We start from the raw sequence: 27,247 nt of genomic DNA on the forward strand, positions 1-27,247 counted from the left end.
ATCCCTCGCAATCGCAACCTTGAGAGCGAGTCAGCGGCCAATCCTCTGGATTGGAAACACCGTCCAACCATTGGACGATTCACATGCCAATATCCAGTAGCCCACAAACCCACGCAGGGCCCGGTGAGCAGAGAATGCTTCTGGAATTTCTGTCAAAAGGCAGGCCTAAGGGGTGTGTGGTGCAAGTGCAAGTGCAAGAAACGGTCCCTCGGTCCCGCGGCAGGGATCGCTATCCTTCTTTTATCCCCCCTTCCCTTCCCGGGTAGCATCGAACATGTGTTGTCGTTCGGTCGTCAGTCAATTGTTGTCGTGTCGGTCTGCGGCTATCAGCTCACAGCCACGGAGCAGTCGAACGACATGGGCCGGTCTAGATTGCTTGTTTCTCCCGCCTCTTTCCCCATACGGGCTGGGCATCGCTGTCGAGTGAGCAGCAATGTGCGTGTCCGTCCAACCCTGCCTGCCCTGCCCGTAAGTAGAGCGATCTGCCTTCTTTTCCGCTTTGCAGTCGGGCCAAGGTGTCGGGAACGCTCTCTTCCTTTGTCTCCTGGCCGCCGCCGGCCACGAACGATCTCGAGCCAACCAACCAACCACCCCCTTCTTTCTTCTCCCCCAGTCTCGTCTCCCTGTTCCACCCCGGATTTTCGTCGTTCATCGTGCACGCTCCACACACACACTTACACACTCCTCTCGTTGTTCTTTGACACACCGCGCACGAGGGCCGAAGCGAAGCGAGAGAAGCGACTTGGATGAAACCACCTGCGCTTACCGCCGTGCATGTCTAGGCCGATCCCAACTGACGGGTCAGACCTGTTCGCATCGGGTCTTGTCCTGCGAATGCTAGCGTAATCTGCAACCCAAAAGTCAGGTCCAGCATAGAGCGCTCCCCTTACTGATGGGAGGAGCATGACTGCTTAGTTGTCATCATGGCCAGAGGGCACTGTACATGCCGATGGTGAAGTTGGAGTCCATTGAAGCTTAAATGGTGACCTAGTAGGGCCCGACTATGCGTTGTCCTTGTGCCTACTCTAATAGTGATCCCAACTCGGTCCCTTCTCGTCCATTGCGCTTGACGGTCATGTGCGTCTTGTACAAGGGTAGTAATGGAGGCGGCAAGGCCCATCTAAGACGAAACCACATCATCGTCTACAGAGACAGGGCACATATGAGATGGCCATGCTCATCTCTGACGGGTATACAGTATCGTTCACGGAGACAGTTTCACATATCAAGCTCATGGGGCAACAACATATCAGTAAAATCAATGCATTGATCGAGTGAGTCTATGTAAAATCCTCCTCGAAGTCTCAAGATCAATAGAGACGAGTCATTATCATTGTCAACGGCTGTAGTGAAATGATCCTTGAATAGCTCTTGTCTTCACCACCGCGACAAGCCAAAAAACAAAGGGGTATCGTGCAAATATCTGAACCGAACGCCCAGAAGAAAGGGAAGTGCAATCGCCCATGACCATATGTCCAGTCCATATAAGGGGCGTGTGTATGCGTGTATGTTTATCCGCCGAAAATGCATCATCATTATCATCCTTCCCCTTCCATGCAAGGTTGCTTGCTTCGTAGCGAACCTGATCCTCAACCGACGACACCAGGCATATAAGTCCTCAAGGAGCAAAGCAGAGCAGGCAGCGGGCCTCAGTGGAGATTGTCAAGGTCGACTCAACCGCCAGCTTAGAGGTGCGCGGCACCGCGGTGGCTCTTCTTGGCACGCTTCATCAGCGGCTTCTCGTCGTCGGGTGACATATCGCCAGCAGAAGAAGGCTTCCAGTTGCTTTCGGGCAGCTCCTTGCGCTTACGGCTGGTCTCCGTCGCCCGCTTCTTGATAGGCGTGGCGGCAGGGGTCCGAACAGAGGGGAAAGAAAGATCCGCTGCGCTCATCACCTCATCTTTGACTGGCTCCTTGATATCGTCATCTTCCTCGTCCTTCTTGGTGGGGGTAACAGAAGGTGCGAGAGCGGGATCGTACTTCGATACAGACGATGACTTCGGCTCATCCTTGAGCTTCTCGAGCATTCCGGGGCTCATGCTGTGAGGGAAAGACTTGCTGACCGGGTTGGGAGTCACGAACAGCGATGATTCAAGGGGGCCTGCGGCGTACGTCCAAGGGTGGCAGAACGGTCGAACTGAGCCATGAGGTCCTCGACCGGGGTGGCGACCATATCACCAGGGACCATATCACCAGGGACCGGGGACTCGGGCTTGGCAAAGAAAGTGGACGCGCTGACAGGAGCCCATAAGACAGGAGTAGGTTGCTCGTATTTGAGCTCGGGCGAAGACTCGGCGGCGGTGGCAGCAGCATCCAGTGCGTCCGCGGCCGTCTGTCCATTTACCTTGGCCTCGATGAGGACGTACTCGCCCTTGGATGCGTACTTCTTGATGGCGGGGAGGTAAGGTCGGAGCTCCTCGCGGCCGTTCTTGGATTGGTAGTAGGCGCGACGTTCGACAGCACCGTTGGGGTTGAAATCCGTATCATCCAACTGGGGGAAGCCGCGGAAAGCATTGGCGCGACGGACGATCTCGGGCATGTCGCCGTCATAATACTCCTCGAGGAGCCACCTATCAATGGTTAGTTTTGTTTATATACAAGTTGTATAAAGCAAGAGAGAAACTGTGAGTCCATGTGTGTTGGTGAGTGGTGTACTTACTCATAGTACTTCGTCATGTCATTACCCCCATCCCAGAAGAGGTTGGGTGCAACCACCATGAACTCATCATCAGGAAGAGAGTAAACAATGCTATCCATCAAGCGATTGAGATTCGCAGGCTTGTTCTTCGCCTGGATCTCGCGGTCCCTGGCCTTCTTCTTCTCGAGTGCCTTCAGTCGCCGCTCTTCAGATTCGTCTCGAACAATGCTTGTAGTCGATAGTTCGGTCTTCACAATTTGTGAGGGTTTGTCCTGGAAAATGCTCGCCGTGGACAGCTCGCTCTTCACAGATTGGTCGGACTCATCATGGCCAATGCTGATCTTGGGCAGATTCGTTTTCACGTACTGCATCTTGATCTCATTGGGATGACCCGCCATTTTCAATGCGAACTCGATCTCCTGTAATTATCGAGTCAGCCAGGCAAATTTGATGGGACAGAAGGAGGAGTGGGCCTTCACGGCTTGTGAGATAAAGATTCACTGACCTTGTCATTGGGGCCACCAAGGCGGCGCTGAGAGGAGGGGGTGACAGGTATGCGGCCTGGGCCTTCTTTTGGCGACGCTCCTCCTTGGAGGGAGGCGTGCTCAAAACGAAGCCAGAGTTGCGGTTGGAATTGAACGAAGACATTGTCACAACGTGGTAGTAGCTGAGATGTTGTTGTTGGGTACGGGTTGCAGGGTTGCAAGGTGCGTGTAGAGCTGGAAGAGGTGAAGATGTGGTGGTGATGGTGAAGTAACAGAGAAAGCACAAATTGGTATGCAGTATGAATGCGATGTTGAAGGGACAGAGAAGACAATTATCAACTGGTTTGTGTGATGGGTGAAGGGAAGAAGAGAGAGGTGTGCGAACTTGGATGTGTCAAGTAAGTTGTGGTGGAAGGAAGCAGATGGGTTGATGCGGTTGGGACGAACACAAGAGCAGTAGAATTTTTCTTCTTCTCTTTTGAATAAGTGAACGGCTGGGACTTGCAGAACTGGCTTGATTGTATTTATAACTTGATTTCTGTGGTATGTTGGGTTGTAGTCGCCCGTGATTGTTAACAACAATACTCATACTCCATTGTTCTGTTCAGACCACCATGTAAAAATGTCCAACTCTGGACCACGGTGGTTCCCACCGTGAACCACCAGTGAAGCAGCTACCCTTATTATTATTCCGGGCCATTGAAAGCCAAGCTATCTTCATGGTAAATGCAACACCTTCCCTCACATGAACCTATCCTCAGACTAACCTTCGTATCAGGGATATATATTATCCAGTTACGACGAGGTTGAAAATTGCAAGGCCCAGTCTTGGCTGGACATAGAGCACATAAGGACAAGGAGGAAAGCCAGTATCTGCTTTTCATCACTGCTTGGCATGCCATTGTAGAGATATTATGCGAGGTGTGTTAGTCCATACAAGCTGTGTTCAACCAGGACGGTCACCCGTCTATCTTATGTTGCGCCTGGAATTTATGTACAATTGCTTGCCCCTTCCGCCCTCCCCCAGGGACCAAATTACATGATAATGGCTGTATCTTGTCAGCCCTAATCATCTATAAGTGATTGATTCAAGGATACTGCTGGGGGGGTATGTATCGTGGGTAACATCCAAAGACGGACTTGGAGGGATAAGGGACAACCAACAAAGCGAGAAAGGTACCTTTCTCGAAGACCATCCATTAGTATGCTGTAGGAAATGCTCCTGACACTGAAGACAACATCCATACACAATTGAAGCCACATCCAAACCTCTAATGTAGCACCCCAAGTCTACCTACGCGGATCTCTCCGTGATTATACACAGATATCTGAGCCATGATGCTTGTTACTTCGTATTCGTCCATATACCATGGGTCACCTACCAATACCACACCAAGGGGGAAACATAACCCGTTGAGATATGATGGTGTCATACACCGGCGGCGAATGAGAGGGCCACCTTGCAACAACGTGATGACTCTGACGGTGGCTTCGAACGAGTTGGGAGCAACCAAACCTGCGACTAGAAGAAAGGTCTTCTCATCTGGATGTCCTCCCTCCGTCCCCTGCCACAGTAAACGATCAGCTCTGCCCGCATGATATCCGCGGTCCTCTTCGAGTTCTGAGCTCACCATATCATCACGCCTCCCTCAAACGGAAAGGGTACGACCAGTAGGAACGTAGTTTCTCGCATGTAGGCAAGTATGCCACTCGACCATCCGCATATCAATGCCAAATCCCGCTATCATCTGCTATTTGCCTACCAACCCTTCTCTGAGAAACCTGCTCAACACTGCGAATTGCCCATGTCAAACCTCTATGTGGATTCTTAGAATTGTGGCCTCAAACCCTGAGATCCAGTCCTAGTCGAGTTCAACTCGCGTGGTGAACAATGACGATACATGCCTCCCATCTTCCTCACATGTTGTACCCCAGTCATATTATCATCCATTGACTTCGTCTCTCACCTTACTTCCTACACCGTTTCTTACAATCACTCTCAGCCTCACCCCAATGCCAGGAGGAGAGTGATGTGCCCACACACACTCTCTCGCAACCGACAACAAGCACCACCATACCGTAGCGGTCATTGATCCGCACAACATCGCTGGTCGAGAAGGAATTTTCCCCTTTCAAGGACGTATACCATAAACCCAACATTCCAGTCTTGAGGCCAAGCCCGCTTCACACATTGACCCATAGGCAATGCTACCCATCATAAGTATACTCAGGGGCCCTTGACGGAGGACAAAGAAAGATATCGAGGCCTAGGGTAAATAGCCTTGTTTCTATTAGCCTGGACCAGTCAAGCGAACCTACCGATCTGAATCGTGGAAGACCAGGTACGTGGTGCGGTATCTACAACCACCCACTCATGCTGTCGAATGGGCGCTCCGTACATAGTACGCAGGGACGTAAGCAGTGCACTGGAGATTAAGATGTCACATAGCAGCAAAGTCGGTTACTAAATTGCTCACATTAGGTCTGCAAATATACAAAGGCAGGGAAACAAGTTCATAATCATCCAAAAATAACATCAATACCAGGCAAATTGGCGCAGGGGAAGAGCAAAGATTATGAATTCCATAAAACACGCGTATAGGAAGAAGGAAGTCTGTGTGTTGCGATGTGACCCTCATCCGCCCTGCTTCGTGCATCGAAGTACCATCTAGCAAAGGCGCGATGTTGGCTTCGGACCGTCCTCCCCACAGAGATGGGAAGACATCATTCGCATAAATGAATCGTGCTTGCTCTCTTTCTCTCTTCACCACTCCCTCCTCTTTCTGCGTAGTCAACCCCATGACTACTCCCCCTTGATCCTCCGTCCCCCCGAACAACAAAATAAGATCGATTGATTATATCGTAGGATAGCCTAGCCACATTCCGTCCTCGAGTGTGTGTTCGATGAAAGGGACGTGTGTATGCTCGTCGTGATGTAGTAAGGATTCGTGGCCGTGCGGCGCAGCGCGACCCGTCTTTTTCCATCTTCCCAAGACTTGGCTTTGACCTTGGCAATTGCTTGTTGTTGGATCGTCGCGTCATTGATCGTCGGCTCGAATAACTCGTCGATGTTTGTTTACAGACAAAGCTCGCAGCAGTCGGCGCAGCACTCGCAACCCTCTTCGCAGACGCAGCAACAGCACAGCGCGGCCAAGCAGGCGGTCAGGCAATTGGAAGAGCCCTGCTTCTGCTGGGGAGGAGGAGCCTGCTGCTGGTAGCCCATAGGGGGCTGGCCCTGGGGAGGGTAGTACTGTCCCGGGGGAGGACCGTAAGCCTAGCAAATAATACATGTCAGTAAATGCGCGCGCAATAATGATCTCAACCGAAGCCCTTCCAATCCGTCGAGGAAGCTGATTGCAAGCCATGTCGGCAACGCGAACAAAGAGCACCATAGCTTGGCGAGACACTGGTCTGCGACCTTCGCACCAAAGCTTCGGGAATCGTTGTCGCAATCACAACAACGGATCGGTCGGGCTGGCGGTAATTGACAGAGCAACAGGGAGAGAGAACGTACAGGCTGAGGCTGCTGAGGGTAGTAGCCCTGGGGAGGAGGGCCCTGCTGGTAGTAACCTTGGTTCGACATGATGAATGTGTTGTTGTTCTTGTTGGATTGCGCTGCAGGAAATCAAGTATTGTCAGTCTTGGCCGAGTCGCAAAATGATGCACGCCGAGAAAAAAATGTAAGATTGGCGAAAAGCAAGATAGAGAAAAAGGGAAATGCGAGTGAGGTTCAACCAAGCCTACCAAGCCTGCCAAGGCGAATGCCAATCCATCAATGCCAAGGCGGGTGGGAAGCCCGACTCGGGGGTTGGCGCGGTTCCATGTTCATCTGACAGGACAGGACAGGACAGGACAGGACAGGACAGGACAGGACAGGAAGAAAGCAGCAACAACGTACCGATGGAGTCGCAATGAATTATCGACTTTTGGTGATGGTGATGGAAATCTGTCGCAACGAGATTGCTGGTTTCTTTCTTCTTTCTTGAGACCGGTCAAGAAAGCAGAGGAAGGATGTCGATGGGTATTTTAGGAGAGTTGTACGTTCACACACAGACGACACAGGAATGAAGGAAAGTAAGAGGTAAGATGCCAGGATGGACGAACGGGCGAAACAACAAGAGGGCCAGGTTAAAGTCGGGGTGCCGTGCGGCGTAGGCGCAAAAAGTCAAGTTATGCTATGTATGTAGGTACATGCAGTACTTTGTTATTGCGAGAGGTATGCGAGGTAGGATCCTTGAATGCAGGACCCAGGCTTTCTTTCAAGGGCCACAGATGCAAACCAAAGATCCTCCTTTGAATGCCCCCCCAAGTTTCAACCCAGACTATCACCGAACCGATAATTAATCCCACATTCAATTCAATGTACATGCTGGACTACCTATATCAAGTAATACCCTGGTATACAGCTTACAGGTCCGTCCCGGCCTTGCTGGTGCTGCTCCCTCCAATGAGCTCTCTCGCCCTCCATCAAATGACACCGTTCCCACGCCCATTAGGCGCTGGTTGATGCGTTCAGGCTCCACCATGGCCACTCCGATGTTGATCAACCACAGAAGCATAACCACTCTCGAAACGCAGCTTTTCCCGCGGTGAGGGAAGAGACAATTATTGGAGTACGTATTAATAAAGATATTGGCCACCGGATGACTGATGTTGGCGGCGATGCTGATGCTATCGCGGGTAACCGTGGGCTCTGTTTCAAACCAGCCACAACCCTGGCGAGGGCGACGGGGGCCATGCGGGTTTCTAAGAGGCCTAAAGAGGCCTGATTTGCTGCTCTTGCGTGGTTTGCCTCACGCAAGCCTGAGCTGAGGCAAGTGACTGCATATCAGAAAACTCTTTTCCTCCTCGACCCTACATAGCCACTTGAGGCAATTTACAATACATACATACATCATCTGAACCCTATTGCTTGCATGCGTGCTTTTCCTCGTTGCGGGAAACTGGAAACAGATCGGGCGCGACCGGAAGCAGTCGCATGCCTCGCCCCCTTTGCGCTCGCTCTGCGATGCACACACACAACGAACGTGTGTAAGGTGTGGCTGAACTTTTGCATACCTCCTACCTCTACGTTGAGGCGTTTTCCTATTTTCGTCTCCGCTCTGCTTAGCCGAGTCCTTGTAAGACTGATGCTACGATTTCGGTTCGTCATGATCCTCGTTGTCCTTCTTGCCACAAAGGAACGGTTCGAACGAACCTCGGAAGTGCATCTCGGTTCCAGACCCCTTTGGCAGGCCACTTAACGGTTAGACGGCGCCCTAAGGACCCGTGGCTGCGAGACCTGGAGCTGGAGAGGCGGAACCTGCCTCTCTAACTGTTGGCGATGTACCGAGATTCTCCCATGGCAGGTCGTTCGCACGACCTTCGATTCGTCTTCCTTAGCAGGGCATGTATGTAATTACCTTATATTTCGATCTCCTTGGCTAGTCGAATGTTTCCCTCGTCTGGTTCCACGGGCTTCCTGATGTTTGGCAAGAGGTGACGCGAAACATTGATCAAATGGAAGTACATGCAGGTTCCTGACCCAAAAGACGTGACATGTACCTTTTTCTTACCCACTGCACGTGCCGAGATATCCGTCCCACTGAACGGGGGCCCGGGGGGGGGGTAATCTATCCATTAGTCGAGAAATTATAAGACGAAAGGCTTAGATTAGGTATTAAATATTTTTATGTCCCCGGCGTAACTATATAAGGTATGCTTTTTAATTAGATAGGGTACATTTAATTTAAATTAATAGTTAATTAATTAATATTAACGTGGTTTATTATTAAACGAGTTATATTATTAAACGAGCTATATTATTAAACGAGCTATTCTTTTTAATTTCTTATATATTTAAAATTTAACACGTAATATTTTTATAATTATAATACTTAACGTAATTTACTATTAAATCGATTATATCACTTCGCCGGTTATTAATCTAATTAATATTCCCTATTAACTTTTAATACGTTTTATTTTTATAACTATAATATTTAATTTTTTATTAATAAATAAGCTCGAGTTAATAATTTAAACGACGCGAAACTTTATAAAACTTATTAATTAAAAGGCTACTATAAAGGCTTTTAACGTCTTATAATCGATATTTAACGACTAATTAAACGGCTAAATTTTATAACGCGAAATTCGATATTTATAACGAAAATTAACGTTAATTAAAAGAAATACTTTAAAATTATATAATTAATTTAAATATTTAAAAAATACCTCCTAGTATTATTAATATAAAAAATATAGCTAATTTTTTTATTACGTCGCGTAACGATAAACGCGTTAATAAGTATTAAATTAACCGCTTTATTAACCGTAAGCCGGATTTTAAAACTTAAATAAACCATTAATATAATTATTAAAAAGCTTTTTATAAAGATTTAAATATTATTTCCGGTTAATTTACGCTAATCGCGAATATTAAAATTAAATACGGCATCGTAAAAAAAAATATAAATTTTAACGAAACCGGCTTTATAATAAATATAATCGAATTAATACTCGTCGTAATACGCGCCGATTAGTATAAAAAAATAAAATCGGTTTGATTAAATAATTAAAAATAAACGACGATAATTAAATATATTAGTTTATAAAACTAATATATTTCGCCGTTTTTAATCGTTTAAAATTAGTATTACTTTATAAACTAGTTTCGCGAATATAATTTATTAAACGATTAAATAATTAAATTAATTTTTAACGGTTAAATTAATAATGAAACGAGCTTAAATTAAATTCGATACTTCGATAAATATACGAAAAAAGCGAATAAAAAACACGAATCGCCTTTTAATTTTAAACGGTTATAAAAGTTATATTTCGGCCGAATTTAAAAAATATTATAAAAATAATAATGTTATTAAGCTTAATATAACGTAATTTATTACTAAATTAATTATACTACTTCGCCGGTTATTTTTTTATTTTTCGACCTTTTTATATAAATTAATTTAATTATAACGTTTAAAATTAAATAAAACTATTCGTTATTAGATTTTTTATTTAATTTTATATTTTTTTATATATTTACGTATTATAGCCTGTTTCGCCGTAAATCTTATAGCGTTTACCGCTCGTCGCGCGCCTTTTTAACGAACCTTTATTTTTATTTTTATTAAGCGTTAAACGTTTCCCTTTTACTTTTTCGTTTTATAACTATTAAAAACTTTTAATAATAAAAACTTTTTTAAACTAAACTCGCGATTTTTTAACCTTTCGGCGCTTAGAAAGTATTAAATTAACCTCTTTTAATATATATATTTTATTACGTATAAGGGTTATTTTATAAGTTATTTTAATTATTTTTATTATTATTTAGTTTACCGTATTTAAAGTCGGCGTTAAAAAGCTTTTCTAATAAATAAATACTGTGTTTTTAATATAAATAGAATGTTTAATTAATTATTAAAGGTTAAACGGCGTTTAAAAGTCGTAAGTATTAGCTATTTTTAAACGGGATAAATTAAATATAAACGTTCGAAAACGTATATTTAATTTATTAATTACCTCGTTAAAATATAAAAAATTAAAATAAAAGCGTTAAATTTAAATTTAATATTATTTTCCGTAAATATAGCGAAATACACGGCTTTAAAAGTGATAAAGAATTCGAGCTTCGTAATATAATTTATTGAGGCTTTTATAAATAGTTCGATTTCTTTTAAATATACACGCTTTAACGGCGAATAAAATATTATATTTAAAAGCTAAAAAAAACAAAAAGAAAAACAAGGAAGCATATTAAACGTAATAATAATATTATTTTTATAATATTCCTTGAATTCGGTTAAAATATAGCTTTTATAACCGTTTAAAATTAAAAAGCAATACGTATTTTTTATTTACTTTTTCGTATACTTATTAAAATACTGAATTTAATCTAGGCCCGTTTCGTTATCGGTTTAACCCTTAAAAATTAATTTAATTATTTAATCGCTTAATAAATCGTATGCGCGAAATTAATTTATAAAATAATATTAATTTTAAACGATTAAAAACGGCGGAATATATTAACTTTATAAAGTAATATATTTAATTATCGTCGCTTATTTTTAATTATTTAATTAAACCGATTTCGCTTTTTTACGTTAATCGGCGCGTATTACGACGAGTATTAACTCGATTATATTTATTATAAAACCGGTTTCGTCGAAATTTTATATATTTTCGTTTATAATACTATATTTAGTTTTAATATTCGTAATTAACGTAAGTTAACCGGAAATAGAACTTAAATTTTTATAAAAAGCCTTTTAATAATCGTATTAATAGTTTATTCGAGTTTTAAAGTTTAAATTACGGTTAATAAAGCGGCTAATTTAATACTTATTAACGCGCTTATTATTATATAACGCGATAAAAAATTAGCTATATTTTTTATATTAATAATATTAAAAAATATTTCTCGGGTATTTAAATTAATTATATAATTTTAAAGTACCTCTTTTTTAAGTAATATTAATTTTCGCTATAAGTATTAAATTTCGCGTCGTAAAACTTAGCCGTTTAATCGATTATTAATTATCGATTATAAAACGTTAAAAGCTTTCGTAATAGCCTTTTAATTAATAAGTTTTATAAGGTCTCGCGTTACTTAAATTATTAATTTAAACTTATTTATTTATAAAAAATTAAGTATTATAATTATAAAAATAAAACGTATTAAAGTTTAATAAAGAGTATTAATTAAATTAATAACCGGCGAAATAATATAACCGACTTAATAATAAACCACGTTATATATTAATATTAATATATATTAATATATATTATTAAAATATAATATAATTAATATAATTAATATAATTAATATAATTAATATAATTAATATAATTAATATAATTAATATAATTAATATAATTAATAACTATAATTAATATAATTAATATTTAACGTGGTTTATTACTACGCGACGTATATCACTTAGCGACGCACTTTAATTTAATTCTAATATAATTAAACTTTAACGCGTAATATCTCTATAATTATAATGTTTAATTAATCCTAAAAAGATCGGATAGTTTTAATAATTTAAGCGATACGAAACGGACCGAATTAAATAAGCTAAAAAACAGCAGTAAAAGTTTATAATATACTCGAATTAATTTTACGCTATCGAATTTATAGCCGAACTTTAAAACGCGAAATCCGATCGAAACGACGTAAAATAAATTTAATTAAAAAAGAGGTACTTCGTAAATATATAATTAATTTAAATATTCGAAGCATACCTCTCGATTTTATTAGTATAAAAAATATAGCTAATTTTTTTACCGCGTCGCGCGGCGGCGACCGCGTTAATAAGTATTAAGTTAGGCGTTTTATTAACCGTAACCCGAACTTAAAAATTAAAATAAATCGTCGGTACGATTATTAAAAGGTTTTTTATAAAGATTTTAAAATTATTTCTGTTTAGTTTACGCTAATTACGAATATAAAGGCGAAATACGGGATTATCGACGAAAATATTTAGAATTTCGACGAGACCGGTTTTATAATAGGCATAATCGGGTTAATATTCGTTATAATACGCGCTAAACGGCGTAAAAAAGCGAAATCGGTTTAGTTTAATAATTAAGAATAAGTAACGGCGATTAAATATATTAATTCGTAAAGCTAATATATTTTACCGTTTTTAATCGTTTAAAATTAATATTACCTTACGAATTAATTCCGCGAAACCGATTTACCGGGCGATTAAATAATTAAGCCGACTTTTAATAATTAAATTAATAACGAAATAAGCTTAAACTAAATTAAGTACTTCGATAAATATATTAAATTATAAACGAAAGGTCGCTACCGCCTCTTAATTCTTAACGACTACGAGAGCTATATTTCGGCCGAATTCGAGGTATATTACTAAAATAACGATATTATTATTATTAATATACTTCCTTATTTATCGCATTTATTTTAATTTTTCGATATAGTACTTTATTCGCTTTTAAAGCGTGCTTATTTAAAAAAAATTGAGCTATTTATTAAAGCTTTTATAAATTATATTATTAAGCTCGAGTTTTTTATTACTTTTAAAGCCGCGTATTTTATTGTTTTTACGGAAATTAATATTAAATTTAAATTTAGCGCATTTAGTTTAATACCTTATAACCTTAACGAGGTAATTAATAAGCTAAATATACGTTTTCGGACGCTTATACTTAACTTATCCCGTTTAGGGACGGCTAGTACTTACGATTTTTAAACGCCGTTTAACCCTTAATAAATAACTAAACACTTTATTTATATTAAAAAGAGGGTGTTTATTTATTAAAAAAGCTTTTTAACGCCGATTATAAATATAATAAACTAAATAGCGAAGGGTATAATTAAAATAGCCTATAAAATAACTTTTATACGTAATAAAATATATATATTAAAGGAAGTTAATTTAATACTTTTTAAGCGCCGAAAAGCTAAAAAGTCGCGAGTCTAATTTAAAGGAGCCCTTATTATTAAAGAATTTTAATAGTTATAGGACGAAAAGGCAAAAAAAAAGCGTTTAGCGCCCGATAAAAGTAAAAATAAGGGTTCGTTAAAGCGAAGGGCGACCGGTAAAAGGCACTGTAATATTTACGGCGAGATAAGTTATAATACGCGAATATATAAAAAAGATATAAAATTAAGCGAAGAATCGAATAACGAATAGTTTTAATTAATTTTAAGCGTTATAATTAAATTAATTTATATAAAAAAGTCGAAAAGTAGAAAAAGTGCGTCGCTAAGTAATATACGTCGCGTAGTAATAAACCACGTTAAAAGATTTTCGAAATAAATATAATTATTAAATATAATTTATAAAGTTAAAATATAATGTATTTAAAGTTAATAATAAAATATATAAAAAAAAAATATATAATGTCGGTGCGTTTACGCTAAGCGTTAATCTCGCATTGAAAAGTAGCTTAAAATATAAAAAATAAAAAGTCTTAGCGCTCCTTCCGTACTTAGTTAAGTATACCCTGCACAGTTAAGAGGCATACCCTGCACAATCACGCCGCATGTCCCAATCGAACCCGGCTTGGGAGCCTATCGAAGGGGTCCTACGTGCCAAGACCTGCGGTTATTTCTGTTCTTATGTGCTGCAACCTACAGAAACCTATCAAAGCGGATTTAGATCGATCTCTGATCCGCATCTCCAGCGCTTCGTCGCGACTTACTGTAAGCAGTAAGGAGCCTATGGGAAGAGAGGATGGATGGAGCTCACGACTTGGGAATCCGTCCACCGACCTTGCTTTGCGGATTACTACATTTGGTGTGTTGATTGAGTGGCTTTCCTCCTCCGGGAACATGGATTACTAGCACTCCTGATACAAGCTTTGTCCTTTAATAAAGTTTGCGCTAGGTAGCTTGTCTATTCCTGCCACGAGACGAGCCATCACGAAACGGGCTCTCCGGACGTTAATGCTCGCCCATTTCCCGGCGCTTGCGTCAATACTATCACCTCGTCCCAGGCGGGTTTGTGTGCACTGAGAAATAATATACATATTTTCAGAAAAGGCGCGCATCTGCAAACATTCATCAGGGATGATCGACACTTCAAGTCCCACGGCCGGATTACCAGCCACTCGAACTTGGTTTGCTCGTATGCGATTCGGACATGCTCCTTCATATATCTCTAGAAATAAGCAGGCTATTTTTCAGTTTTTCCCCCGCAAACACCGGCTTTCGATCGAAATTTTGGTCCTATTTGGTTAAGTAGGTAGTAGACGAACATAGAACTATGCTACACCTCATCTCTCCTCCATCTTGTGACGCTTATTGGTCCAGCTCGACGTAGTTGGCAGGGAATAGACCCGTGTCTCCGTTGTAGTGTCCGAACCACCAATCATCATCGGGGAACTCCAGGTTGGTGACGGTGGCTCCCTCAGGGAAGCTCAGCTCTGCAAGTTTGGTTAGTCAGGGGCCAACGTGAGGATCGAGTCTTCAATTGTGCACTTACCGTTGTCCTCAGCAGCCTCGTAGTCGAACTGGGCTGTGGCAGTTGGGCCGGAGCCGCCGGACTGTGCTGGCGCGGACTCGGGCTCAGCAGCAGCCGGAGGCGGAGGAGGGGGCATATGTTGCGCAGGGGCAGGCGCTTCCTCCTCCTCCTCGACCAGCTCGACGTAGTTGCTAGGGAAGAGACCGCTCTCGCCCGACGAGTTGGTACCCATCCACCAGTCCTCATCGACCATCTCGATGTTTGTGACATACTCGCCCTCGCGCAGTTCCAGCTCGTTGTCCTCCGCCTTCTCGTAATCGTATTGAATCAGAGCTCGGCGGCCTCCAGTTGCGTCACCTTGTACATCAGCGACTGCACCGTGGCCAAACTGTTCTTCTGCAACAGCGGCTGCCGATGCTCGAGGATCGTGTACTTCCTCCTCTTCTTGGAGCTCCTCCTCCCTCGGCAACTCCTGCTCGATAGGTCGCGTCGGGAGGGATCGCGGCGGCTCGGCAGCCGGCTCAAGTTCCGGCTCGGGACCGCGCGCAACAGGCATGGCAACCTGGATTGGCTCAGGCTCCTCTTCCTCCTCCTCGTCAGTAGGCGGAGGGGGCGAGATGGCAAACCGGGCAGCGCAAAGCCGCCCTGAGGCGCGTCTTCGTTGGGTCGAGTCCCCATGGGCGGAGGTGGTGGGCCGGAGTCCTCTTCCTCGTCGCCATGAGTCGCTGCGTATGCCGCAGCACCGGCACCAATACCAGCCGCCGCACCCACACCGGCAGCAGCTCCGATCGGCGCATTGCCCTTGAAGCGGTCGCGGATAGCGCCAATACCCCCTGAAGGAGACGCGGGAGCCTGCTGCTCCTGGCTTGGGGCTTCCTCACCAGTCTTCTGACCAGCAATACCCTTGCTGTATGTGGGAGGTTGGACGGGTGCCCAGCTCTTTCCGCTGTAACCGCTCTTCCAACCGCCTGCTTGACCACTAGCCTGAGGCGAAATTGGGTTGGAAGCCGGAGCCGGAGCAGGGCTGGGCGCACCACCTCCTTGAGCAGCCTTCTTCTCGGCCCACAGCTGTGCTGGGGTCTTGCCAGCCGAGTCGGCAAACTTCCTGCCCGCAGCACCAACCTGACCGCCACTGCTGCCGGTAGCGGTAGGACCAAGGAGACCAAAGCCTCCCGGGTTGAGGGGCTTCGTTCCAGTGAAGCTCGAGGCTCCGCCAAACTTGTTCGCGACCTTGGGCTTCGGCATCTCAGTTATGCGCTCAGCCTTGGGGGGCTGGCTGAAAGCTGCGCTGCGTTCTGAAACAGGTTTCGGCTGTTCGGGCGCCTCTTCTTCCTCTGCGGCCGGCTTCTGGGCTCGTGCTCGGATCGCGGCAATATCGACCTTTCCGACAGGCTCATAGGCACCCTTGACGGTGGTGGGACGATCGTCTTGCTTCTCCTTGGCGGCAGCGCGAATGGCAGCAATGTCGACCTTGCCAACGGGCTGGTAAGCTCCTCTGACAACACCGGGCCTGTCGTCTTCTTGAGCACCGCCCGATTGCGAGGGTTCTTGCTTCTGTTTGGTCAACTCGGCCATGTTGACCTTGGTAGGCTTGTAGGCAGGCTCGACCTTCTCCAGTTGAGTTCTCGAGACTTGAGGTGCGTCATCACCCCAGCCGTCCTCGTTGGTGTTCTGCCGTAGCTGCGCATTGCGTGCGGCGACTATGGGGTTGAAGGAGATGGTACCGGTGGCAGTCGTGGGAAACACGGGCTTGCTCTTCACTGGCGGGGGAGCACCACCGGCCGGTTTCACCGGAGCACTGCCTCCAGCTGTGTACTTGGCGCCCGAGGCATCAGCGATCTTCTGCAGGATGTTGGCGGGTTCGAGGTCGGTGTCGGAGCGAGCGGTGATTTGAACATGGTAGCCATGCAGAACTTTAGATACGGCATTCAGATGGCTTGTGAAGTAGCCCTTGGTGCGCTCTGGTACGCCGCCACCGCACTGTAACTCGGGGTAATTAGTTTGTGCAACATTAAAGGGGTTGACCGTAGAGAAGTGGAGGGGAAACGAACCCATGCGATCAAGGCATGCTTGGGAAGACCGGAGTTGGGGTCCTTGATCTTCAGAAAAGCGAACTGGACACGGCCCTCGTTGAAGTCCTCAATGAGCTCCTCGAGCTCGCCCTCGCCCTTGTCCTGGACCTTGAGGATGCTCTCCTTGTTGCCGCTGTCTTGGAAGGCGTTGGCAAGCGGGGCTTGGACGGAGAAGAGGGCCCAGTGAGCGTATGTCGAAGAGCTTCCAGCAGGAGGGGCCGGGGCGTTGATGACGCCCTGGTAGCTGCTCTTGATGGAGGGGCCGTTGATAGAGAGGTTAAGCGACGCCATGTTGGGTGACTTTCCCTGAGAAGATGTTCAGGGACTTGTTGTGAGAGTGGACAGGGGAAAAGTGACGAATCTCGTTGGAGGGAGAAGACAACGACCTGAGTGCCCAGTTGTGGGGGTGATGTCAGAGCGCTAACGCCGGGTACAGTTGGGCTGCCGGAGCTGTGGCCAGACCTAGGCAAACCTGGACTTCCAGGGAGCTTCAGCTCTTGGTACGCGGCAAACAGGGGACCAATGCGATCGATAGGAGGCAATGGAATGCGAGTGGAAGCAATAATGCGTATGCGGAGTGGAATTGGTATCAATGTTCAAGTACGGATGTTTGTAGGTACGAATTACAGTTGAAACAGAACGGTCATCCCAAAATCGGGAGGGGTCGGTGCAGGTGGTTGCTCAACTCTTTAATGAGCACATAGGAGCTATTGATCTATGTTTGTTTCTTCGACTGGCTTCAATCTTCTTCTACCTGCAGCCGGTGCCGACTCCTGAAGCGGTGCCTGGCCTGAACCGAAGCTGGGCAGGCAGCCTGGGTACTGCCTGGGCGTGTTCGTACCAGTTTCGTACCCCCATTACGACGGAAAGTGGGCAGTGCAGGCCCCCATTTTACAACATTGAACTTGCTCACTAATAACATGGAGAGTCTTTGGGGAAGGCACAGAAGCGACTCCATTAACACACCGCACTGCTCTCAAAGTCGCACACTCAGCCGGCTATAATCTCACCACGAGTAAGTCACCTTAACTAAGGCTTTATAAAATAAAGAATTTTTGTATATATTCTTAAGCGCCCTTAAATTATTACTATAATTCTTAACATTTTATTTGAGCGTTTATGGGCTTCAACGTGGCTGGTTAAAAGCAGGCTGTTATTTGGCGGTACACTTTAGGAGTGCGGTGTCTTGTTGGAGTCGCTTCTGGAAGGCAAACAACCAGCATCGACCAGGGGGTCAACTACTAAGTAGAACCTCAAGCCACGGTTTAACTGCCGAATAAGGCTACGAGAGCGTCTGTTGTACGTATGGATACCTGCCCCAAGCTGCCTGTACTCAATCGATATTACCAAATCAATCAATGGCTGAACATTGAACCATCGCAAACTGACAGTGAGTAAGTACCGTACGTTCGTTGGTGTAGGCGTTGATTTGAATGAAACGAACATTGAGTTGACTTGACAGTAGAGCTTCTTTTTTTTTTTTTTTTTTTGCAGCCTTGTCAACTGCATTCCAATAACCCAATCCAATCCAGTCTTGTCCATGCTTGATTGCCTAGACCATCTGAGGCCCATGACAACGCCCGACAAATAATTAATTGGTACCAAAACAGCTACTTATCATTCAAAGTCAAACGACATCCTCACCTCCCGCGACACAACAACCGCCGTCGATTGCGAATCTGACTACCATTGCCGATTCTCCATCAACGCCCGTTTTACCGTTGCGTCGCGTCGCGTAGTAGCCCACTCGCATTTGGTCGGAACTCTCGCCCACCATGGTCCTGCTCTCAGAATCCTCGTCGGAGATAAGCTCTCTATCGTCAGACTCCCCTGAGGCCGACAACGACTACGACTCGCCCCTACCACTGGAAGAGGAGCCGAGCCTGCTGCCCCCCTCGAAGCGCCAGAAGCTCGGCGCCGACGGCGCCTCGCGCGCCTCCTCGTCGGTGCACGTGGGCGAGCAGGAGCTGCACGCCCCGGACTCGGACGACGGCGGCGGCCCCGGCGGCGCTGGCGGGCCCGAGATCGCGGACGAGGGCGACATCTCGTCCGACACGGACGGCGACGTGCCCAACTCGCCCATCAACGCCAAGCTCGACGAGGAGGAATTCCAGGAGCAGGTCACGGTCTGCGCCTGGGACGGCTGCCGCGCCGGCGACCTCGGCAACATGGACAAGCTCGTCGAGCACATCCACAACGACCACATCGAGAGCCGGCAGAAGAAGTACACGTGCGAGTGGAACGGCTGCCCGCGCAAGAGCATGCCGCATGCTAGTGGCTACGCCCTGAAAGCTCACATGCGGAGCCACACGAGGGAGAAGCCCTTCTACTGCTATCTACCAGGTACGCTAGGAAAGAGAAAAGATGACACATCGGCCCCCATCTGGGATTTGTACATTTGCTGACACGAGAGACTTGCGCAGAATGCGACAGAGCCTTCACCCGATCCGACGCCTTGGCCAAGCACATGCGAACCGTCCACGAGACCGAAGCCCTGCGGCCCTCCGACCCCGTACCCAAGTCGATGCAGACGCGCGAGCCGGCGCGGGGCCCCAACAAACTCAAGATCATCCTCAAGACGCAGCAGCCGCACAAGTCGAGCGGCCACGGGGAGGACGGCCTGATGGGCGGCGACGACGGCGACGGCAGCGACGACAACATGGGCTCCGATTTCTACACGCCGCTCACGGAGCAGCAGGGGTTCACCGACAAGGAGCTCAAGATGGACACCAAGTCGCTCTGGAAGATCTGCGTGGCGCACCTCAAGTGGGCGACGGGCGACGGCGAGGCCCTGCGCGACGAGTGCCGCGAGCTCGAGGAGATCAGCCGGCTCGAGTGGCTCGAGAAGGAGGTCCTGCTCGACCAGGTCAAGCAGGTCGAGGAGGACTGGTGGCGGCGGCGCAAGGCGGTGCTGGCGGGCGAGGCGGACGTCAAGGTGAGCACTGAGACCCTCAAGACCACGCTGGAGCCCGAGGACGAAGGCAGCGCGGCACCGGAAGCGGTAGACTCCCGTGAGGACGACCCCATCGAGGTTGACGAATGAGGGAAGGATAGGAGGAAAAGAAAATACCGGGAGCGTCGGGTGCTGAGTCAAGCTTCAAGACACAGAGAGGTTTCCGGGAGGAAGGCGTTCCGGGTTCTATTATTATGGCGTTGTTCATATTCTGCTACTGAAGCAGAACTTTGTAAGAATGTAATTGCATGATATCACAAGACAGACACGATGATAACATGGGATTGGAATGGTCACGATTCGATGGGGCTATAGAAGCTCTCTTCCTAGGATATCTTCCTAGGAAGACAGACAAGGTGTCAAAAATTGAAAGATCCAAAACATTACAGCGAGGCAGCAACCACTGGCTGACTTTCCCGAACCATATCGTAGGCATTGGGATGAAATAGATGGTTTGCCTATTCTACACTATAAAGCCTGTGAATGCCATAGTGTGGCATTTCCTCACCATATTTCAACTATACACACTTTCATCGCTGAGCTTACAACACCTTCCCCCGCTGCTGCTTCTTCTTGTCCGGGTTGCCAAAGGGGAAGCCGCTGGTGCGCTTGTCGGCGCCGGTGCGGCGGCTGACGCGCGCCTTGTCCCCGCCGAAGAGGACGCACCAGAGCCCGAAGGCGGCGAGCACGGCGCTGCCGCTGAAGCCCAGCACGAACCCGGTCTGGGACGTCGCGTTGTACCGCGCCCAGCAGTAGAAGGCTTGGGCGCCGTGGTGCAGCGTGGTAAGGAGGATGACGGCGTTGGCGTAGGGGCTGTTGGAGTCCGTGGGGGCTGGATGAGAGTCGGGCTGGTCAGTTTGAGTTGTTCTTTAAATATAGAGCATGTTATAAGATCTCAATGTTGAGGATCCCAGTAGTAGGAAATCGGGTCTGTGGTGTGTATGCTCACTTTCAACCATGCTGGTCATGGGCAGCGCGCCGGTCAGGACCACGGTAACCATGCCCAGGGTAAGTTGGGCGAAGCCCAGGCAGCGCGCGAAGTAGAGCTCGACGCCCGACGCGGTGAGGCCCGCGGGGGAGGGGGCGTCGATGTTCAGCAGGCCGATGATGACCTGCGGCCAGACGATGAGGGGCACAGACTGGAGCATGTGCCAGCCGAGCGTGGCGAGCGAGTAGGCAGTCACGATCTTTATGGGCGAAGAGTATTTGATTAGTAGGAGTGTAGTTACACCAGGAGCAGAACAACTGCACTTACGTCCATGGTCGTTGGCTTTTCTGGTTTTCTTCTTTTAGTCGGAATTGTTCTTTCACAGTGAGTGGAGGTTGACTAGCAGCGAACAGCTTGAAGAAGTCAAGGCAGGTTGATAGAGAGAAGTCAATTGGTGTCAATGTCGAGACAGAATCTATAACAGACCCCAACCCGAGCTCAGTTTTGCAGAGGGTACGTAGTGGGATCTTATATACACACGATGACGCTGAAATGCTGTGGCCGAGACAACCGAGCCGCGGGGGGGGGTTTATCAAACCTATGCATCACAGCCCGCCTGTTCTCGACCTTGAGCCTCACCTGCGTGCGCACCTATGTGAAGTAACCTACCACTGGAAACGTATGGCGGATGCCGGTTACCCATGTCCGCGTACAATGCCTACGTCATGGGCGCTGGAGCTCCAGGCCGCTCGTATCCTCTGCTGTGATTGGGTAGATGATCCATTCCCAACCGCCAGACGACGTCCAGCTTGGACAGGTACGAGCCGTCCTTATTGCTAGGGGTCATTTAGTCCCGTAACCCGGTATTACGAGTGCCTGGCTGCTGTTGCCCGAACAGTGTGCAAGAGTGTAACCTAACGGGCTTGACGGGGACAGGCAGAGGGACGAAAAAAAGATACCTGTTACTCAGATCGATTTTCTCAACCCCACGTTTTAGCCCCGCCGCCACTATCCATCAGTTTCCGATTTCGCATGCAGGCCGTCCAAAAATTCGCATTGCATTTCAAAGCACGCCGTCACAGCAAAGATAGCGTCGCAAAAAGTAGGGCAGATAGTTGGAGCATCTCCGGGCAAACATTTGTTGCTCGTTTCTAGTCATAAACGTCTACTGGCCTTCACTTTCCCATACGATCAAGTTCTCCGCAACGTATTTTACAGCTTGAATCACCGGGCGTCCCACCGACTGATACGACACGCATTGATCGATCAAGTCTTCACTTAACTCCGAAAGCAGAGAGAGTCAGGAAGCAACGCGAGCTGTATTTCGATAGCCGGGAAACCCGCTTTGCGCGGCACTTCATTTACGCACACAGACAGACAGCCGACAACGTCCGCCCGCCGAGGCCCTCACCACAATGTCCGCCATCTTGTCAACCGACGATCTCAACGACTTCATCTCGCCCGGCGTTGCCTGTATCAAACCCGTCGAGGCCCTTCCCGCCGCCGCTCCCCCTACCGATGTCTCCCTCGAGCACGAAGTCATCCTGGATGGCACGCCAGCCGCCGCCGCCGCTGCCACTGCCAAATCGAATGCGCCGGCTGAAATCTCCCTTACCGACTGTCTCGCATGCTCTGGCTGCGTGACCTCGGCAGAAGCGGTGCTGGTCAGCCTCCAGAGTCACAGCGAGGTCCTGAGTCTATTGGATTCAGCGCCTGGCCTACAAATACGCCAAGATGAAGCATCCGGTAAATGGAGTGTCGAAGGACTCGAAGACCCCGACTCGAAGCTCTTCGTAGCGAGCGTGAGCCCTCAGGCCCGGGCAAACCTCGCTGCTGCCTGTGGAGGACGCATAGGAGAGCAGGCCGCTGGCGACATGATATCCCATCTTTTCTCAAGCAGGGACGGACTAAGAGCAGGCGGGAAACATGGTAACGGCTTCACATGGGTAGCAGACACCAATGCTACGCGCGAGGCCTGTCTTGTTCTTGGGGCGGAGGAGGCCCTCGGCGAGGCACTTGGAGGAGACAACAAGGCGTCGAAGCCGATCCTCAGTTCCAGCTGTCCTGGCTGGGTCTGCTATGCAGAGAAGACACACCCGCATGTATTGCCGCACCTCTCGCGAGTGAAATCACCACAAGCCCTAATGGGTACCCTCATCAAGACAACTTTAAGTCGAGTTTTGGGCATTACCCCAGACCGGATATGGCATTTGGCCGTCATGCCATGCTTTGACAAGAAGTTGGAGGCGAGCCGCGAAGAGCTCACAGACTCTGTCTGGGGAGGAGACGGCAACCCAGGGCGGGGAGTCCGTGATGTGGATTGCGTCATCACCAGCAAGGAGATTCTGATGTTGACCGAATCGCGAGGCCTTGATTTCTTCGCTTTACCACAAACGCCCGTGCCTCAAGCGCAACGAACCCCTTTTCCCGATCCTGGCATCCAGCAGTTCCTCTTCCCTCCCCACCGGAGGCGACAGGCAGAACCCGCGGCAGGGACCTCGGGTGGTAACCTGTACTATGCCCTCCAGTATGTTTCGGCAAAGAACCCGGGCTCCAAGATCGAGACTGTCCGTGGCAGGAATGCAGATGTTGTTGAATACAGTGTTGTTTCCGCTGCAGGCCAGCCGATCTTCAAAGCTGCGAGATATTATGGCTTCCGGAATATCCAAAACCTTGTCCGGAGACTGAAGCCTGCGCGCCCCTCGAGAATGCCGGGGGGAAAGCCTGTTGGAGGCTCACGTAAACAGCTGGAATACGCATACGTCGAGGTTATGGCATGCCCAGGAGGCTGCACAAACGGAGGTGGTCAAGTCAAGATTGACGATCCCGTCGTTGTCGAAAGAAAGGGCATAGTATCGAAGCCCGGCCCTCAGGAGCAGAAGGACTGGTTGGCCGAGGTTGACGAGGCGTACTTTTCCGCCGAGGACTCCAGTTGCGGAGAGGACTCCGTGTCTGGTGCAAAAGAGACAACGGAAGACTTGGTCGGTGGGATTTCGCCATCGAAAATTCGTGATACCCTGGCCCATTGGGCCAGTATAACTGGCATAGACGCGAATAGATTGGTGTCGACGACGTATCGAGAGGTGATTAGCGATGTGGGCAAAGACAAGTCGACTGACACGGAGAAGGTTGTCCAGCTGGCTAGCAAGATTGGCGGCGGTTGGTGATATTGCGCTGCCTCCTGCGTGTCCTTTACCAAGTATATAGATAGAACAACAATCGGACAAAGATACCCCCTACCAGCCAGCATCAGGAGGCGTTGACCCCCTTTCAACCTTCCTTGGCACCTCGTTTTGCAAACCCGAAGCCACCACGTCCTCCGTTATCAGAACCTGAAGTCGGTGGGCCGCGTGGTGCCCTTATGACTTGGTCGTCGTCCCTGGGTGTCGACCGTCCTGATAACGGAGCGCCTCCGCCAGTGTTGTTGTTTCTTCTGTCGAACGTAGAGGTGGGTTTTGGCGAATAGCCCGGATCGTAGAGCTCGCTGGCGACTCCGCCTCCTCCGGACTGGTTGATAGGCCGTTGATACTCGCTGCGCTCTCCGCCGCGATCAGCGAAACGGTCGTTGCCTCCGTCGCCGCTGCCGCCGCCGCCGCCACCACCACCACCTCGTCCACCGCGGTAGCCCCTCTGCCACGCCCACGGCCTCGCCCGCCGCCCCTTTGCGTCGGCGGCGTCACGTTGCCGGGAGTGCTGGTGCCCGAACTTCGTCCGCTTCCGCGACCGGCGCCAGACCCAGTGCCGCTGGTAGTGCTGTTGCTGGTCTCTCCGAAGATCTTGGCGCGCACCTCGTCGTAGCGCTTCTGCTTCTCCTCGCGCTCGCGCTGCTGCCGCGCCCGGATCTCCTCGGGCGTCTCCTGCGGCTTCTTGTTGGCCTCGTCGTCGTCGTCGTCGTCGTCCGCCATGGTCAGCCTCGAGAGCCCCGTCACCGGGTCCCGCTTCGCGATCATGGGTTTCCGGGCCAGCACCGTCATGGGCGGCTTGAAGGGCTGGGCCAGCGGCGGCGTCGGGGTGGAGGCGAGGAACTGGAGGGGCACGCCGTTGCCGGGGGTGTCACTGAAGAGAGCGAAATCTTAGTTTAGCTATATTGTAACCTCAGGGTGGTGGTATTTGGGGGACGAAGAAGAAGGGATAGAAGGGAAACCTACGCTGTCTCCCATATTTTGCGATTCAGCTCGGCATGCTGGGCAAGTCGCTCTTTCTTGGTGAGGGGCGCCGGCGGTGCTGGTGCGGCGGGTTCTTTGGCTTCCTTGTCGGCTTGCGATTCCCAATCGTCCTCCCAGGCGTCGGGAACACTGCTCTTTTTCACCATCTTGACTATCTTGTTGCCCACAACGGTGGTTTGGCAGAGGGTAAGATACGGTATAACAGCAATTGCCAAGATAGGTAACCAAGAGAAGATGGTGTAAGAGTATACCTAGTGCTTGCGTCCTCGGAGAATTATTTGAAGTACTTGAGGGCGGGTTGCTGCAATGGCAGCGAGGAACCGAAGTTGACGATTTGGCAGCTACTGGAGAAATGTGTGCCTGCGCTGGTCAAGGTTTTGGGTTGGAGGGGAGGGACTTGAACTGAAAATCAATTTAGCAGGGCGGCTCTGCTGTTTCAAAACTGCCTTCCAATGGAAAGCCACGATCAATGGGTTTTACTCGCACCAGGGTCCGAGTCCTGAACAGCAGGCAGGTTGGCAGGCAGCCTTGACGTCCAGCACCGGTGTGGGGTAATGTACACACGTACCTGTGGATTCCATATGTGAGGCGGGGCTGACCTATCCATTCAGTGCCCAGCTGGGTGCTGTTTCCAAGCTCAGCTCTCGAGAATTGACGCCCCTCCACTGTTGAAACGGACTGCCTTGATCAGGACATCTGGAACGCAACAACCTCACAATACTTACTTACATGTAACCTAGGTAGGTACTCACTGTTTGATATCAAAAAACGCCGCGTACCTGCTCGGCTATTATCCCCATATCTTGCAACAGGACCTAATCCGTCGGGTTCTCGTTCTCTTACTATTATTAGATCTATACCGGCTGTGTTGTTCCGGCCTCGGGCATCGAACATGTCAGATAAGGTGGTTAGTACTGTTAGATAAAAGTAGCGGTACATTGCCCGCTTTTACCGATAAATAGCCGAACTAGCTCTATAGGTATAAATTTATATTAGAATAATTAAATTAGATTAAACACGTAAGAATTATATAAATATATAATTCTACGCGTTTAATAAAATAAGCTATCTCGACTTAATAGCTTAAATATTATATTAATATAAAAACGTGTTTATTTTTTATTAATTAACTTAATTTTTTACCGATATATATATTTCTTTAGCCGGCTTAATCGAATTTTATTTAAATTTTATTTAAAATAAAAATTAACGTTTTAAAAGATTAAGCGTATATTAAAAGCTAAGCGTAAATAATATTATATTTATTAATTTTAATATACGCCGATTTAAAAATTAAGCGCGAGTAATATTATATTTACTCGTATAGTATTTTTTATATATTATAGTATTTATAATACTTTTTATAGTATTTCTTATAACGCTCTCTTTATACTTTATAAAGCTTTATAAAATTTTATAAAGCTTTAAAAAAGATAAATTAATTAAAAAATCGTAGTTAATATTATTAATTAAAAAAGCTAACGTAATCCACGGTTTAATTAAACACACGGTTTAATTAAACACTTTCTAAGGCCTCGTATAATAAAATATAAATCAATTCTATCACAACGCATTTAATATATTAAAATTAATCGGAATCTTCCTTTCTAGATATTTCTATATTATTTTAATAGGTACGCGTATTATACCCGGGCTCCCCGCAAATTTTATAGCGTCGCGGGCGCGTTTTAAGCCTTTTTATACGACTATTACTTCGGCGCGATTTATTCTATAACTATTTATTAACGTCTTTTTAAGATTATAAGTTTTTTTTTAGCTTATATACGAAGTAATCCTTTATTTTATAGCCGTTTTTTTTCGTACGGCGGCGCCGGCTAAGTATTTTATTTACCTCTCGTAATACGGTTATTTTACTTTTTAAAAAAGCGAGCTAGTATATTATTTATATTATACCTTTCGTAATTTAGTTAAGTCTAATTAAAATCGATGTCGGAGAGCTATTTTAATGCCGTATAATATAGTTTTAAACGTATTCGGTTTAAGATTAGGCTTTAATCGGGTTATTTAAAGTCTTTAATTCCTAAAAAATAAGTAAGCCGAAAAACGTCCCCGGAAATATTA

General features: G+C 47.0%; 7 protein-coding genes across 7 annotated transcripts; 2 read left to right on the plus strand and 5 right to left on the minus strand.

The window, feature by feature from the left end:
* Nucleotides 1-1,685: 1,685 nt before the first annotated feature.
* Nucleotides 1,686-3,286, minus strand: PG986_012556 (uncharacterized protein; the record flags this gene model as incomplete). Its single annotated transcript, XM_066848778.1, has 4 exons — nucleotides 1,686-2,040; nucleotides 2,079-2,570; nucleotides 2,660-3,057; nucleotides 3,161-3,286. The coding sequence occupies 4 exons, from the start codon at nucleotides 3,284-3,286 to the stop codon at nucleotides 1,686-1,688; spliced, it is 1,371 nt and encodes a 456-aa protein (XP_066695474.1).
* Nucleotides 3,287-6,199: 2,913 nt separating this feature from the next.
* On the minus strand, nucleotides 6,200-6,706 carry PG986_012557 (uncharacterized protein; the record flags this gene model as incomplete). Its single annotated transcript, XM_066848779.1, has 2 exons — nucleotides 6,200-6,397; nucleotides 6,638-6,706. The coding sequence occupies 2 exons, from the start codon at nucleotides 6,704-6,706 to the stop codon at nucleotides 6,200-6,202; spliced, it is 267 nt and encodes an 88-aa protein (XP_066695475.1).
* An 8,177-nt stretch (nucleotides 6,707-14,883) lies between these two features.
* On the minus strand, nucleotides 14,884-17,409 carry PG986_012558 (uncharacterized protein; the record flags this gene model as incomplete). Its single annotated transcript, XM_066848780.1, has 4 exons — nucleotides 14,884-15,008; nucleotides 15,068-15,628; nucleotides 15,673-17,026; nucleotides 17,098-17,409. The coding sequence occupies 4 exons, from the start codon at nucleotides 17,407-17,409 to the stop codon at nucleotides 14,884-14,886; spliced, it is 2,352 nt and encodes a 783-aa protein (XP_066695476.1).
* Nucleotides 17,410-18,893: 1,484 nt separating this feature from the next.
* Nucleotides 18,894-20,161, plus strand: PG986_012559 (INO80 complex subunit 1; the record flags this gene model as incomplete). The annotated part of the gene is made up of 2 exons (XM_066848781.1): nucleotides 18,894-19,461; nucleotides 19,542-20,161. The coding sequence occupies 2 exons, from the start codon at nucleotides 18,894-18,896 to the stop codon at nucleotides 20,159-20,161; spliced, it is 1,188 nt and encodes a 395-aa protein (XP_066695477.1).
* Nucleotides 20,162-20,613: 452 nt separating this feature from the next.
* On the minus strand, nucleotides 20,614-21,332 carry PG986_012560 (uncharacterized protein; the record flags this gene model as incomplete). Its single annotated transcript, XM_066848782.1, has 3 exons — nucleotides 20,614-20,903; nucleotides 21,021-21,258; nucleotides 21,327-21,332. 3 exons carry the CDS (start codon nucleotides 21,330-21,332, stop codon nucleotides 20,614-20,616), a joined length of 534 nt encoding a protein of 177 aa, XP_066695478.1.
* Nucleotides 21,333-22,414: 1,082 nt separating this feature from the next.
* On the plus strand, nucleotides 22,415-24,166 carry PG986_012561 (iron only hydrogenase large subunit domain-containing protein; the record flags this gene model as incomplete). Its single annotated transcript, XM_066848783.1, has 1 exon — nucleotides 22,415-24,166. The coding sequence occupies one exon, from the start codon at nucleotides 22,415-22,417 to the stop codon at nucleotides 24,164-24,166; it is 1,752 nt and encodes a 583-aa protein (XP_066695479.1).
* A 103-nt stretch (nucleotides 24,167-24,269) lies between these two features.
* Nucleotides 24,270-25,311, minus strand: PG986_012562 (uncharacterized protein; the record flags this gene model as incomplete). The annotated part of the gene is made up of 3 exons (XM_066848784.1): nucleotides 24,270-24,629; nucleotides 24,680-25,055; nucleotides 25,148-25,311. 3 exons carry the CDS (start codon nucleotides 25,309-25,311, stop codon nucleotides 24,270-24,272), a joined length of 900 nt encoding a protein of 299 aa, XP_066695480.1.
* Nucleotides 25,312-27,247: the final 1,936 nt, after the last annotated feature.

Source organism: Apiospora aurea, assembly GCF_038362705.1.
Source record: "Apiospora aurea strain CBS 24483 chromosome Unknown utg000008l_segment0_segment0, whole genome shotgun sequence".
Classification (NCBI taxonomy): domain Eukaryota; kingdom Fungi; phylum Ascomycota; class Sordariomycetes; order Amphisphaeriales; family Apiosporaceae; genus Apiospora; species Apiospora aurea.